This window comes from Halichoeres trimaculatus, unplaced genomic scaffold (assembly GCF_033239565.1).
Source record: "Halichoeres trimaculatus isolate MK-OKI-2021-1 unplaced genomic scaffold, fHalTri1.1 fHalTri1_scaffold_1, whole genome shotgun sequence".
NCBI classification, from domain to species: domain Eukaryota; kingdom Metazoa; phylum Chordata; class Actinopteri; order Labriformes; family Labridae; genus Halichoeres; species Halichoeres trimaculatus.
In genome coordinates, this window is record NW_027437179.1 from 33,618,374 (window position 1) to 33,634,347 (window position 15,974).

At 39.3% G+C, this 15,974-nt stretch overlaps 1 protein-coding gene across 8 annotated transcripts in view; it reads left to right on the forward strand.

Annotated features, from left to right (window-relative positions):
- Positions 1–15,974, forward strand: part of tead3b (TEA domain family member 3 b) — a 41,771-nt gene that overhangs the window by 18,237 nt on the left and 7,560 nt on the right. For 3 of the 8 annotated variants that reach the window (XM_074678343.1, XM_074678361.1, XM_074678352.1), the window contains exons 3-6: positions 295–548; positions 11,693–11,757; positions 14,191–14,253; positions 14,395–14,457. In XM_074678343.1, coding sequence (XP_074534444.1) covers positions 542–548; positions 11,693–11,757; positions 14,191–14,253; positions 14,395–14,457 — 198 coding nt within the window. In that variant the 5' untranslated portion in view covers positions 295–541. The remainder of the gene's footprint in view (positions 1–294; positions 549–11,692; positions 11,758–14,190; positions 14,254–14,394; positions 14,458–15,974) is intronic. The other 5 variants (XM_074678369.1, XM_074678382.1, XM_074678397.1 and 2 more) reach the window with 2 other exon arrangements.

Here is a 15,974-nt window from a genome sequence, read left to right on the forward strand (position 1 = left end):
CTCTTTGTAATAGGAGTAAAATGTCAATTTGTACGGGCCGTTTTTTAGATACAAGCCACTACAGATTTGTTGGATCATGTGTTTTGTGTGGTGGACTGATTTATGAAAGTGCACTGCCCCAAGTCATAATAATTCAACAACACATAAACTTCTACAGTTGTTCAGAGAGATGAATTAAAACCTTTTGGATGATAATGAGGCTGTTTTGCAGCTTAGGCTATATTTAACAAAGTGAAAATATGTTAAAGCTGTTTTAGTTTGGTGCAAAGCTTATTTATGATCTTTGTCCCATAGATCTCCCACAGTTCCTTGATATCGGGGCTCGGGGTCGGGCCCAGGGGGAGCCGCCACCATTGCGTCCAACGAGTGGAGCGCCAACGGAAGCCCAGAAGATGGGCTGGATGGGGACAACGAGGACAAGACCCTGGACGGGGACGCCGAGGGGGTGTGGAGCCCGGACATCGAGCAGAGCTTCCAGGAGGCCCTCGCCATTTACCCTCCCTGTGGCAGGAGGAAAATCATCCTGTCAGACGAGGGGAAGATGTATGGTGAGTACGCTGGAAACAGGCCAGAAAAGAAAAGAACAACAATTACATGGAAATCAGCTCAGCAATGAATGCACGAGAGTGAAAAAGCAGCCATACCGCAGAGATTTGTGGCTAGAAGGAAACAAACATCCCCTAAAGTGCTGTGAAAAGAAGAGGGAAAAAGGCTTTTCTTCCTCTTGCGTTTGTGTCACAGCTTTGACACAGAGGTGAATGTTTTCTCTCCACACACAGCTCTCTTTGACAAGTCTGTACCTGTCGTGCTGTGACCCAAGGGCAGGTTCTTCCAGTCACACCAGCACTCTGAGAGCTGCTTATTGCCGTCCTGAGAGCATCTCCCGCTCCTCACCCTTTGATTTACACCTGTCTCTTTCTTCACAGCGCTTTTCTTTACAGCCTATTTTTATGCCCACTGTTTTACGGCCTCCCCTCTTCCTCACTCGGCTTTCAGCCTTTGTCTTTTATCGCTGCACGTCATGCGCTTGTTTCTCCACACACCGGTATCGCTGGGGGAGTTTTGCCTTCAGGTGACCGGTTGGAGCTGGTTTCTGTACAAGTGTTCTGTTTGATGCTAAAGGTTTGGTTGAATTAGCGATAATTAGCACAGCAGGATTTCAGCAAGACTCAGGAACAAAAACATCATGTTAGCATGTGAAAGATTTTATACATCCATATGGTTTTGGAGAAGTTATGCTGTTTCCTGCAGTGCGTTCATTAAAATGCAGGTGTTGAGCCTGTAGTGTCCTGAAAAAGCCCAGATGGATATGTTGGCAAGTTGTTTGGCAGAATCCTTCACATCCAGGTGTAGAAAATTGAACACATTTGTTTTGAATTATTTGAACCCACTTCTCATTCCTGTTGTTGAGACGGTGCACGCTCTCATAATTTCATCTAACATGCAATGTTTGAAATTTATCTGAGAAGCAGTAAATGGTGATTGACAGAAATTTGAGCTGCTTTCTTTACTGTTTCACTCGCCGCTGTCTTCACCAAACCTCCTCGGGGTTTTCACGAAATTGTGTGATTTTCACCATCATAACTCAACTCCCTAGAGCTGTGCTTTGTCAGACTTCCCTGCCCTTTAATTATTGTCCATCGAGTCTTGAAAACTTAAAATTGACTCCAGCTTCAGAGAAACCTCAAAAACCATCAATCACTGCACAGTGTCTGAGACAGTCTGTGTATTTTTGAAGCATTAGTGTTTGTTTTTGAAAGCGCTGTTTTTTGGGGTGGCTTTTTTTGTGGCTTGACGTCACTTTGGATTCTTCTGGCGTGATTCAGCTGAGATGGAATCTCGTCCTCTCATTCGTCAGGCAGATTTGGATATTCAAGGAGAAGCACATACCTGAGATAACTCAGCTGCTGTTGCAGCTCCTGCTGTTCCTCTGATCCTGACTCAGGAGCATGTTAAGTATTAAAAAAAAGCAGTGAAGTGTAGTCATTTCTGATCCATAGGGAAACAGAAAACAAGCTAGATTCATCTTTTCATGACTTTTTTAGAGCAGTTGTTGCTTTATTTTCTGGGAGTTTTGGACTGCTTGCAAGACAAAACTAAGTATTTTGAGGGATTATCTTGAGTTTTAGGGTCTGGGGACAGGCATTTTGTCTTCTTTTGGACCTAACACTTACCTTTAAAAAAAATAATCAGTAAAAATAATGATTCCTTCAGCCAAATAGAGGAAAAGTTGCATGGTGTTTCTGCAGTAGCCAAGGCCCCATTAGATAAGTCCATACATGATTTTGCATCAGGGAGAGGCTGTCCAAAATGCACCTGTTTAGAAATAAAGAAAAAGGAGTTCTTGTTGGTTTGTACCAAAAAATTTAGTTGAAAAAATATTTTAAAAACTTGACGTATGCAGGATCGTACTGATCATGCATCACAGGAGCGTCTTGTCCTCAAAGGCCACCATCGCTTTTTCTACCCTCTAAATCTTTAAGAGGAAGCATGCATTAAAGTAAATTTGTTCTATATGTTCCAGAGATAGACGTCAAGTTTACAACATGCTTTTAATTTGTGTACAGACCCCAGGCTCTAGCTGCTGCAGGCATCTCTAAATTTACCTAAATAACCCCTCAGTCCTCTTTAGCAGGGCAGTGTTGTGTCCTCAGCTCTGTACATTTGTCATGAGAACGTCAACAAAGCGGCCGGCTGTGCACAGACCTGCCCCCTTAGCAACAAACTGTCAGGACCCCTTTTAGAGGCCTGCTTTTTTCTCGAGCACTAAACACCCTCTCCATTTACAATAAGTCATCTGAGGCTCTGCTGGCACAGCCAAGGCATGCCCCAGAAGAAGCCCTCTCACAAGGTGATTACCTCAGACATCTAAAAGCTGCCCTGACGTGAGCCGAGGGGAATGTTAACGATTGCACTGCATGTAATACTGTCTACCTTGCAGTCTCAGACTTCGAGTGGCCTCCAAAAGCAAGGCAAGTCATCCCTCCCATTGGGAATTCCACTTTTGTTGCCAGGATTTTTTTATATGATGGGAAACCTTTGCAAATTTCCACTGCTTTAGCAAGATGACGGATTAAACATGAGTGTTCTCTGCTCTACAAACCTGTCTAGACTTCCCGGTAGCTTTGCCAGTCATTTATGTAGCTCAGGGGTCAAACAGAGGTCAAAGGGGCATAAAACCCCATTTTTAACAAGCCATACATGATACGAAATACTGTAACTGTTTAAGAACATTAAAAACACAGAAGGAGCTTTCTTTGAGAGTCAAACTGCACGTCTTACTCCTTTTTCCATAAAATGCACAATGCTTTACAATTATTTATTGTTTTAGTTTTGAATGTCCAATCTACCACAGCCCAAGAGCTTGGATTGTAGGAGCATGTCAATTTTTGTTGATTTTAATCTCTACAAATTTCTCAGCTTGTAAAATGCCTGGACCTAAATTACCCACAATGCAACTCAATCAAACAGATCTTGCTTGGGATTTATGTTTACTTTGCTAATTGTGCCCCAGCAACCTGAAGCATGGATCTAATTGTATTTAGTGTATTATGTCCTCATCGTAGGTGACGTACTTCATTATCCGTCTGCTTTCCCTGCTCTTACATCTGTACGCAGTTAACATTTTAACTAGCTTAGCTTACCATTTAGTCTAAAACCAGGAGAAATTACTTTTTCAACCTTTTTCCAGAGGTAATAATTCCTCTTTGCCAGCACCCCTAACATGAACTGATTTACAAGGTTTATCTCATTTGTTTAATCCAGACATGCATTGGGTTTGGCTATTGAGAACTAGTTTCCTTTTCAGGTCCATGGAATTGACGAGGCAGGTGCACTTTGGTGCCACTTATTGGTTCCTCACTGTGACATAAAAAAGTTAAAACGTTTAGGTGTGCAAAAAGAAGTATGCTGATATTTTTTTTTGATTATTTAAATAATATTGATCGATGTCAATCATGTGTGACAAAAAGAAAAGAAAACTCACAGTGTTGACAATTAACAGTGAACAGTAAGAAAAAAGATTTTTTCTACTGATAATATTCATTACTTTTTTACACTCCAGAAAACTTTGAGTCCAAATCAGGATTTGATCAAATTGAAACGATACCCATCCTTTTAAATTTAAATATCTGGGGGATACTGCAATTGCTGTGAGTCACTTTGCTTGGTCAAGAAATAGTCTGTCAGATAATCTCCGTAAAACCACAAAATCATGTTTTAATGAGAGACAGACCCATAAATCAGACAGTTGGTTAGAGTTAGAAAAAATCTTTGGAACATTGGCTTAGGCCTGTACCTGATGACCCAAATTTTGCATTGGTGTTGTTCAGCAGGCGAACAACAAGAGTTAATATGTTATCACCCCTGCTTGTGGGCACCACCATTACTGGACTTAAAAAAAATAAAAAATAAAAAAATAAAAAAAAAGGTTAACATTTTTGACTCTTTTGGTCTGAAACGCCAGTCATATTTTGTGTCCAAGCTGGTGTGCAGCCAGGCATCACTAGCCAGTGCTCAGGCATTAGTTAGTGGATACTGTCTTAACATTATAATGCTATTATGATCTACTACCAGGATGTAAACAAGCACAGATGACAATGACATTTTGCAGGGCTGTGAAGTTTGTCAGTATCTTGATCAAGAAAATGGAGATAAAATTTTTGTGTAGGCTTTTTTTCTGGTTAAACAGGTGTGTAACAACTCAACCATCGCAGTGTGTGAGCACAGTGCTGGTGTGTGCCAGGAAAACTGACCACATTTCCTAAATCAGTTTATCACTGTTGCTCGCAGAGTTTACATTTCTGTTTGGATGGCTTGAAAATTTGTGGCTGCAGAACTTCCATAACCCATTTACACCTTCATCAGCATCAAAGTGGAAACACGTCCTTTAAATGAAGGTGCTCCAGAATTTTTTGCAAAAATTTTTTTATCCCAGGCACGTTTACTTCCTACTAACAATGGCATCAGGATGAGCCTAATTTATGCCCAGTTGTGTTCAATAGATAAACACTAGAGTTAGGCCTGTCACGATTAATTAATAAATCAATTAACCAAATGATAAATAAAAACGTCCTCGGTAAGTTTTCCAGCCTCGATAAACTGACACGAGCATGCATGTTTGTTTTCCTCCTCTCTTTCGACCAAAGAGGCTGAATGAGAAGATGGCTCACTACGTCTATCTTTCCTAACATCGGGGTGCATAGGTTCTATAGCGGATTTAGCAGATTTATAGCGGAGTGAGCATCTGTCAAAAGTGCAATATTTGGTATCTTTTGCGATGGGGCTGCTCGTGCGTACACACAGAGAGAGCTGAAGCGAGCGTCCTGAGGGATAAGGAAGAAACACACGCTAATATGAGTGATGGCACGAAAGATACGGTTCTTGAGCTGCCTGCCACTGTCCAGTGTGGGAATATTTTATTTTTTATCAGAATAAACAAAGTGTGAGCTCACGAACACCAACGAGCTGATATGTCGCATTTGTTTGAAAATAGTGGCGACGAAGAAGAAGAAGAGGGAGGAGCAGCGGAGCCTTGTTCTTTGACAGTCCTCTCTTACTGAGGCTTTTGGTCAGCAAAGTAAATAGAAATAAAAGCGCCAAATGGTGGGCGCTCAAAGACAGCTACATTGCCAAAGAAATGCAGCCCTTCAATACGGTTGAAAGCCAGAAATGTTAAAAATGTTTGACAGACAGTACGGATTGACGGAAAGTACATGTTACAAACAATTCAGGAACTGTATGAACCCCCTTTTATTTAGGCTATAGTTTTTATTGTTGTTTTTTTGGGGGGAGTTTTGTTTTTTCTTTAGACACAGGCTCTATTATTGTTTTTGATTAGTATTAATTATTTTCATTGACATGTATTTTTTTCTAAAAGAGAGTCCATTTCATGTTCATTGTATTTTTTTTTCTCTTTCTTGTTTGTTAAATTTATTTTATATTTTGTTAAATTTGTTTTATTTAAAAGATCCTGACCTTTTAATTACAGTTAAATTCTCTTAAGAAATTAAAGTTTCTTGCTTTTGATATGGTGTACTCACTTTATTATCCCATTTATCATGATTACATCAATGAAAAAAATGGGAAAAAAATCAAAATAATGTTGACAATAATATTGTTTATCGGCAATAACATTTTGGAAAATTATCGTCTAGCAAAATTTGTTATCGTGACAGGCCTAACTAGAGTGATATCTGCTTATTTCCTGGCTGCAAGAAAACAAATGCGCCTATAGCAGAAGTTAATACACACCCAGTGTTCTAGTATCAGTTCGCTGGCAGGTGATAATCTGAAAACAAAAACACTCTCAGTTTAGCGGTCCTTTGAAAGATTAAACAGTTAATAGCTGGCACATTTCACAACCCAAGTTCAGAGGAAGTATCTTCAGAAGATGCGTGTGTGTTAAAAAAATGTTGCTTGTCTTGTTCTGCTTTGGGGCTGTACTGACATGTTGTTCCCCTTGCGTTTTCTGGCCTAGACAGGTATGTCAGCCTGAGCACACACCTCTCCTTCCCTCTCATTCTCTCAGCCCTGCAGCTGTCATGACTGCAAAGCACTCTGGGTACGCAAAAAAGAAAGATTCCAGTGCTAGAGGGGAGGCTTATGTCTGTTTTGACCTTTGAGGGCCACATTAAGAATTAGCATCGGGTTCAGTGCATGTGCAAAGTAGTGAGGAAAGATGTGTGTAGAGGTATAGGAGGTGTGTATGTGTGTGTGTGTGTGCGTGAGTGACGGGGGGTGGTGGTTTGAGCGCTCTGTAATGATGACTGAGCAGGCCTTCCCTGTCAGCCCCCTTGCTGAGATGTTAGGAATGTTTTCAGTCATGGCTGAGCAGTATGTTAGCAATTTAGGATTACCTCAATGTTATGAGAAGGGAGGAGGGGGGAGAAGATGGGTGGAGAAAGGGTTCAGGAGGGAGACAGAGAGTTGGAGGGAGGGCGGGTGGAGGTATACAGGGAGTGAAGAGAGATTACCTTTTTGCTCGCTATCTTAGCATGGAAGTGGAAAATTCCAGCGGTCATGTAGTAAAAGAGAAAGATGGGCGTGTTCAGTTGGGGAAGAGGTTAAGAATGGCAGCCTGCAGCGATCTGAGTGGGTGTTGAGCAATCAACAAGGGAATCATGAGCAGCTCACTGAGAGGGTAGAGAGATGGGAAGACAGCGAGTGTTGAGAAATTGCAAGCGGAGGACAAATGAGGCCTTGCATGCGATTGTACAGCTGTGTTTCTGTGTCTCGTTGTATGCACCTGTCATGATCCCCCACAGTGCGGACCGGCAGTTGCAGCGTTTGTCTGACCTTTACTGGGCCAGATCTGGGCAGAGCTAAGGCTGCAGCTAACAATAAGACTACAGAGATTAGATTGTTTGTGTGCTCACTGCTTAGGTTAGAGTAGACTTGCATAATAAATTCTGGTGGATTTGTTTTACACCATTGACAGTATTGAAAGTCTTGGCTAAAATGTGTCCATGACAACAGCAAATAAATACACAGATTTAAACACTATATGTACCCCCCCTTTTCTCTTTTATGAAGCAGTTACATGTGTTATGGTTGCCATTTTTACTAAGAGGTAAACTCCTTGAAAAACAAACCAAAAGAGGAAGTGATTTCAAAACTGCAGTTCCTTTAAATGTCCACTTGAGGTTGTCTCCAAAAGCAAAGAAATCCCCAATGTTTCCAATGTTAATATGCCAATTTTTTTTGGTAAACAGGTTTACTTCCATGTCTAGCAAGCAATTTTAGTCTGGAAAGTTAATTTCCTTTCCCCCCTTTATGGGTGGATTTTTTCATACAACTATTTTATTTTAAAGATATTAAGGCCAAGAATCGTGCATAGATTTGCATAATTTAAGGCTTGGTTGAGTCAACTGACAGGTGAGTATGATGTAGTAACAACAATGACACTCATTAAAATACTTCAAAATGTCAAACCTAAAGTGTTTTTTTAGAAAAAGTCTCTTGTTTTAAGACTTATGTCATGTGACATTTTTCTATTTCTTTTTTTCCTTTTCGCATTGTGTGCAGAAGATATGACATATAGTTCCTTGCCTGTTAAAAAGGTAAAACCCATCCTCAGAAACAAATAATTGACACTACTGAGACTACTTCCATGCTTTTCACAGTGTGTGTTTACAAATTCCTGTTTTGATGATCCAAAAAAATTCAAAAAATAAAAAAAATGGTCTCAGGTAAATAATGGACAACAACATCATCCAACAGTGTGCTGTGCTAGCTAAGAGTGTAATGCAGGTCAAAGCTCACAAAACATCAGCAGGCTCACCATACTCACTAGTTTTTAGAATTAACCCATTTAATCTCAAATTACTCCCTGCAATATAAGTGCATGCATTTCATTCCTTGGGTCTCCCTAGTACATATGATTTTTTCATAATTTTATGTTATTGTATTATTTATTTAATTTCTATCTATCTATCTATCTATCTATCTATCTATCTATCTATCTATCTATCTATCTATCTATCTATCTATCTATCTATCCATCTAAGTTCAAATTCAAATTCAAATAAGCTTTATTAATAGGGGTGCACCGATCACAATTTTCTGGCCGATCTTTAAAAAGCCTGACCTGCCAGTACCGTATCGGGCTGATACGATTATTAGTTTTTATTTTTTTATAACTGACAGCATATACTGTCAATGTTTAAATCTTATTTTATTGAAAATACATGTGAAACAATAAAATTGTTATGTTTTAACTTAAACAACCAATAAAGTGTCCTGAGTTTAAGGTCGCAGAGCTAAAAGCAACAATGGCTTGCTGCCCTTCCTGATCCCCCAAAACTAAAAAAAATTGTCTATTTATTAGCATAAAGTTTAAAAAATGTTACCAAAGCCAGTGTTCAAATAAACAAACATATCAACAGGCAAAATATGATAAAATAAAAACAAAGAATAAACTAACAATGATCTATATTTGCATATCCATAGATGGTTTTAGTTGCCTTATAACACCTTATTAACTGTCTTTCACAGAAGCATCTGTGACAAGCTGTCACATATTGGTCAAACAGCTGAACAGTCACGCTCTCTTCTCCTAGAGTCTTCTGGAACTGTTCCACTTCAGGGAGATTGAGAAATTCATGGCAAAAATTTGTAAATTTGGGGGAAATATGTCTATAATATTTATGAAATCTTACATATTATATATACATATATATGTTCAAATGCTTATATCAAGGTAGGATTTATTCTGTTCTACTCTAGATGATAACATCCAGCTACAGGTCTTGATTTCTGAAGGCCTAATCAAACTACATCCTGGTTGTGGTGATCCTGAGCCTGGTGTATAAACTCTGTTCTTTACTTTCAGGGTTACACACAGGTCTCTCTGTGGTGTTTCTGCTAACCTTCAGTACACGTAATCTTTGCTTTTTAAATCTTTACACAAGGGTGTGAAATGAAGGATGTGGGTTTTGGCACTGATTACATCAGCATTTCTAAAACCCTTCACTGTCAGCATCTTAGCAACTTTTCTTTGTCATGAACTTGTGCCTCATATTGAGGGATGTAACAGATGACAAATCAAAGCTTTGTTCCATTTCCTGTGGTATCACGATCCTGTTTGTCCTTTTCCATAAAACAGAAAAATTAATGCCAGAGTTTGTATTTTACTGCTTCTTTTCAAAATCATTTAAGTTTATAAAAATTTATTTGAAACTGGAGATATTTGCTGACTTGCTTCAAAGTGGTGTGTCTGCATCCAACTGTATATCAAATGAAACCGAAGCAGTAATTTATAATATCACAGAAAACACCAGATGTTGTGGAAAACTTGGAGATATCATCTCAACAGCTCCACCACAGAGCCGCACTGTTCGACAGATGAACAAAACACATTTTTGATTTGCCACGCAATGCCAACAGTTGCTGTGCTCAACACTGTTATAAAATAAATGGTTTGCTGCTTTGAAACCATTTCCATAACACAGAAAATGAAAGATCTGATCCTCAGCGCAGAGTCGGAAAGTCTGCTGTGGATTTTTTAACCTGACCTGAGAGTCCAGAGAAGTTTTTGACCTTTTCACTTAAACTCTTTCCAAGGTCGTTCAGCTCCAGAGTTCTGCACTCTGCAAAGAGACGTCTGTGAAATTTATAGCAGAACCTTGTCTTGGCTATGATTAAATGTTCCTCCCCCCTCCGCTCCTGAGCTGAAGAGATTGAGAGTGACAGTTGTGCGGGGGTCGAGCTGGCATTGTTCTGTCTGCCATCCTCTGCTGGGACGGTCTGCAGCAGGTGCTGCTGTCCGTTGGGTGTGGGGTCACACAGTGGTGTTGTTTTGGGAAAAGGGGCTGCTTTGCTGCCAGGTGGCAGTTGTTGGCAGAGACAGTTATGGCTTTGTGCTTCCTCCAAGAGTTACAGCATCAGCTGCCCCTTTTGCCCCGCTAACTGTCGACCCCCTCTACCCCGGTCTAATGGCCCTCACCCCCTGCTCTAACCCCTGCTTCCCCCTGAACTGGGAGAGCATATGAGCATGTGTGTGTTCACCAGAGCTCTGGCTGTGTTCGCAGGCCCAGGCCAATCAGACTGGCTAGCACAGATGTGACAGGCCTAGAGGAATGCTAGGAATGCGGAGGCGCTGGAGCGGGCGTGTCCATCCTTGGCCCAGGGCAGAAGGGGACGGGCCAGCTCAGTATCGGCAGACAGCTCAGCTCTGCTGTGCTGGCTGACCGCCTGGCCGACTGGTTGGAGGGAGACGGTGAGCGCTGTGAGCCTGCTGGAGATGGGCTGCAGTACTTTTATGGTAATTGCAGTAACCAGGGCCTTCTGCAGGCCAAGTGCTAAAGAGTGTGTGAGAAACAGGACTTGTTCCTCCTGTCATTATGTGTCTGGATACTTTAAGGGCTGTTAAACCTCTTAGACACACTGCCTATTGTGTGTCTGTTTGGGTAAAAGGAGGCCAATCTTGACCAGTTTATTGTTGATGTAAATTACTGTCAGCAAATTTATAACACTTTAAGTCATTATTCATAATCACAGAGTGGTTCAACCTCTTCTCTTGGCCCAATTTTTAACCGCAGAAACCCCGTAAACATGACTTGGCAGAGAAAAGAAGTGGATAAGAGTGGACCAATTCTTCCTCCAGACAGCATAATAATGATGCTTTTGTAAATTGACTAATATCTAAGGTGCTCTTTGCTGACAAAGCAGGGTTAAATCTCACAGCCCTGAATGTAAAGAGGAGCACAAAGCCAGGAATAGATGTCTGTTCTCTGCACAACCTGTTTGTGCAGAATGTCGAGAGTAGATGTTATGTCATGAAAAACACAGTTCTGTTTTCTGTTCAGATCTGTAATTAGGTTTAGGGTCAAGTGAGCGGACAATAAGAAGGTGTGAAACAGACTAATGAGAACTTACAAGTGGAACAACATAAAATCAAACCTTTCAATCTCAGCTGTTTGAAATCAGGATGAGTGTTTTTAAACCAGGGTCTTCTTCAGGAAGTAGAGGTGTTATTGTGACCTTTGACCTGCGACCAAAGTGTGTTTACCCGTGATCTGCAGGGCTTTGGGAAAGGTCACACCGCTGTTCTCCTTACACCGGTATGATGTGTATTCATGGTATGACAACAGTGCCACCTGCTGTCTAAAAATGGGTACTATCCATAATGTTCACATAAGAAATCTCTTATTTAATGGGTTTGTGACCTTTTTTTCTGTTTATTGTGTTGCAGGTCGCAATGAATTGATAGCAAGGTACATCAAGCTGAGGACAGGAAAAACCCGCACAAGAAAACAGGTAAACACTGAAAGTTTTGATGACTTTGAAGAGTGGATTCAAAACAATCACGCATGAGTTTTATTTCAACTGACATTGTAAGATATAAAAAAAAAAAACTCATCACACTGAGGCTGAGAGTTATTTATTCTGGTAAAGAATGTTTGATGTTTATATTAACAACTTAGTTACAAAAGTTTATTAGTCCTGTTGGTCGTGTAGAAAGCTTTTATCAATAGATCCCATGGAAAGAGTAAAACCAGCATGATGATGGCCTGTCTAGAGGAAAGGACAAGACTTGAGCACTATTCTTTACATAAAAAACAACAACAAAAAACTACAGAAATTGGAGAAACACCTCATAAAGCAGCTGTTTGATTCAAAACTTTGTGTAATTAAACATATAAAAAGGTAAAAAGTTGTAAGTTCAAGCACTGACAAATTTCGGCCGTGAATCAAGTTGCTAAGAGGCTGGATGAATCAAAATTGTTAAAATGCTAGGTGCTCTTTTCAGGGTGTCTGCGGGGTCTTAAAAAGAATTAAAAGTTGATAAATCAATTGTGGGAAAATTAAGGCCCTTAAAAAATATTAAAAAGTCTTAGTTATGGTTTTCTATGGTATTAAATTTCATTGTGTTCAAGCTTTGACTCCAAAACTATCCATGAATATTTCTTTTCCTCCTTGCAACCCCTGATTGTGCATTGGTGGACACTAGAAGCTGATGGAAAGCAAATCACACAGTCTCAGGCACATTTCCTAAATTTTGATAATGATGAAAAAAGTTCTTATTTTTTCAGCCAGTTGACCTTGGATAATTGCTGTTACTTGTTGTATGGGAACAAGAATGGGAGTGTCACTAATCCTGCCAGTAGTTTAATTTATTCTTTCAAGCTTTATTCCTTCACAGCTTACATCATTACTTTTTAAATTTAAACCACAACCGCTAAAGATGGGTTGCTACCAACAGCTTAAAATTGCGATGAGGTCGTAAAACTTTTTAAAAAGATTTTTAAAAAGTCTTAAAAAGGTATTGAAATTAACCTCTGGGTTTCAGCATATCTTTTCTTTTCTTTTCTTTTCTTTTCTTTGGGAATAAATTCATGGCCTGTATATATCATTACTGCAAATTAGGGATGCACGATATTGGATTTTTGCCGATATCCCGTATGCCGATATATCGAAACCCTTTTTGGCCGATACCGATACCGATAATCACAAGTTTGTTTGTTTTTTTCACTGTAAAGAAAGCTAAGTCCATCCTGTACTGGCGTTTATATGTTACTCTTATTGTGACTGTTGTATTTGTTTAAGAAACACACATAAAACGGGACAAAAAAGCATTTGATTTTACCATAAATAAGAAATGTATTATTTTTTTAAACTCAAGACATTCAGTATTGAAATACAGAAAAATAATTTCTTTAGATCACATGAACTTTAAATGTACAATGCATTTTTAAACATAACCAAGTTGCATTTGATTATTTTAGAGCTACTGTAACAACCTGGTGACAGACACAGAGCTCTGCAGTGCAAATAAATGAAGAGCTACATTTTATTTAAGGAGCTTATTTTTCAGATGGAAAATAATAATAATCCTAACTGAATAGCTCCTTATAGGCTGTGCATATCGGCAGAAATTTTCATATCTGCAGAAACCGATAAACGTGTTTTTAAGCTTTTATCAGCTGATACCGATATTGTGCCGATAATATTGTGCATCCCTAATGTAAATATAGTTTTGAAAAGAGCACATTGGTTTTAATGAAAAGATGTGTTCTGTGATGATTTAGGAAAATTATAAATGCTACTCAGGCTGGAGCAAGTCACACGTGTTGGGGACTATTTTCAGCAGCGGATTAATACATATTGAATGCTCTAGTGAGTGTTAAGACCAGGAGTATGCTACTAAGGATGATAACAGCCAGTGATGGTAACTTTAAAAGTTTTCTGTTTTTTATTCAGGCTGTGTGGTTGACTGAAGGATTAAATGTCATTGGCTCACTTGTCTGCACCAGAACTGTTGTTTTGAAAATCTGATGCAAGTTGAGTTATCAAGTTATGTGTTGATGAAGGCCTCAGTTTTGACTGGTTTTTTATTTGGTGTTTTCTTACCTTTAGCCCAGTTTGCAAAGCAGAAATTAAAGTTTTATTTAAAAGTATTTATTCATGGCTTCAGAACATTCTCATTTTTTGGTGGTACCCTTTTTCAGTTTGGACAAATAAGCCATGAAGGACTCCCCACAACATGCAATCAGCATCATTCATGCTAGTTTTGTTTCTTTTCATGGGGTTTATTGATTAAAGAAAACATAGAATTTATCCATTAATCAGTTGATTTTGTTCGCATGAAAATTTGAAGCTGTTTTATTATTTTGTATGAATGCATGTGTTTGAGCCTGCATCTGAGTGCATGCTGTTTTTATGCTCAAAGACTGTTTCACACCCCTTTAGGTGTCTAGTCACATACAGGTGTTAGCACGGAAGAAAGTTCGTGAATACCAGGCCGGTATAAAGGTAGGTGCCACCAGCCTGCCTCCGGGCGACACTGACTGGGCGTCTCTTTCCTCTTTGGTTACGGCTTCTCTCCTCTTCCCTTGTCTTTTCTCTCCCTGTCTCCTTTTCTTCTTCCCTCCTCTTGGCTATTCTTCTGTGCAGGTTTCTAGCCACTTGCAGGTTCTCGCCCGGAGAAAATCTCGCGAGATCCAGTCAAAGCTAAAGGTATGCGCTTCACGGCGGGCTCGGCGGGGCTGGTTCAGGCTTGGCTTTGCACTAACCAGCTAATCTGTGCAGAATTATCCATCCATGCTTTGATTTTAGAAGAGTTCATGCTAGAATACGAGAACGCTAGCTTGGCAATTGAATGAAGTTTTTTGATACAAAATCAAGGTATTATAAATTACATCCTGCTATTGCAGTAAGCATGCAGTGCTGAAAAGAAGACTGTAGATCAGGGCTGCTTCACCTGTTAGTCTAACCACGTAACCCCATCAGAGAATGAATAGTAGCTCATACTAAGGCTTCATCTTTCGAGGAATGCTACGTGACTTGCTGTAACGATGAACCAAATAAACACTCAATGAGCTGCATGTTTCTCCAGCTCTGTATCTCTCCTCTGTCTCAGCCATGCTTTCTGCAGCACTCTGAACTTCTCTCAGACTATTTCTATCCTTAAAACTCTCTTTACTCTGAGACCTTTAGCTCCTCTAATGTCTGTCTGTGTTGTGATTTGTTAAAAGAAACCTGTAACTTTGATTTATGTTGACTTATTTTGTAGATTTTTGAATTTTTCCAGACTCCTTCTCTTTTTTATTGTTAATGTCCAACACGAGTACATAAACAATGAAGACACTCTGTAGTCCTAACTTCATCTCAGATTAACCCTTTTTAATAATCACATTAATTCAAACTAATCCTGCCCTGGACAATGTATTTGACATAAACCGTTTTAGATAAAACTCATACATTAGGGGGATGAACAATTTTCAGTGCTGTTGTTCATACTTCAGTTCACCCGGCCGTGAAAGTGTGTGAGAAAATACATCCATCAACTCTCTTTAATCAAATAAACTTTAAAACTGAACATTTGTTTGAACTCAGTGAGAAATTAACTTGAATGTTAAAATCAAGGCAGATCAAAGAGAGAAGAAACTCCCATCAGTTTCTATTTTTAAGTAGCGAGATTTTTTTTTTTTTTATCAGAAAAGTCACATGATGCACAAAAATGGAAATATTTACATCATGGTGTCAGAAATAGCTGGCATTCATGTTGACATTATAATTACATTATTTTCCAACATGACCTCATCATTTACAAATCTCTTGAAATGAAGCCTTCATTTTTTATGCTCCACCAAAGTGGTGACTTGTCTTGCCTTGGAAGAATCTTGATATGCTCCTTTCAATTCTTCTTGCAACTTTGTTTCCTCATAAAACTATCTGTACTTGGTTTCTATCCCATAATTTGAAATATATGTGAGCTTATTGTTGGAGGAAAATAAATATAAAACATGTTATGTCTCCAAAATACAAACACATATTTAAGTTGAGTCTTTTTTGAAAAGATAAGTTTTTCTTTGGACAGCTTGGCAACTTTTCCTTCGTTTTAACTTTTAACTTAGAGATTTGGAAGCTAAAGTTTGAATAATTTACTGCGTGTGACTTGCTAGTGGAGCTAATAGCTTGTCGAAATGCTAATTTACTTCAAAATGAAGTTAAGTCACAGTAGTTAATTTGTC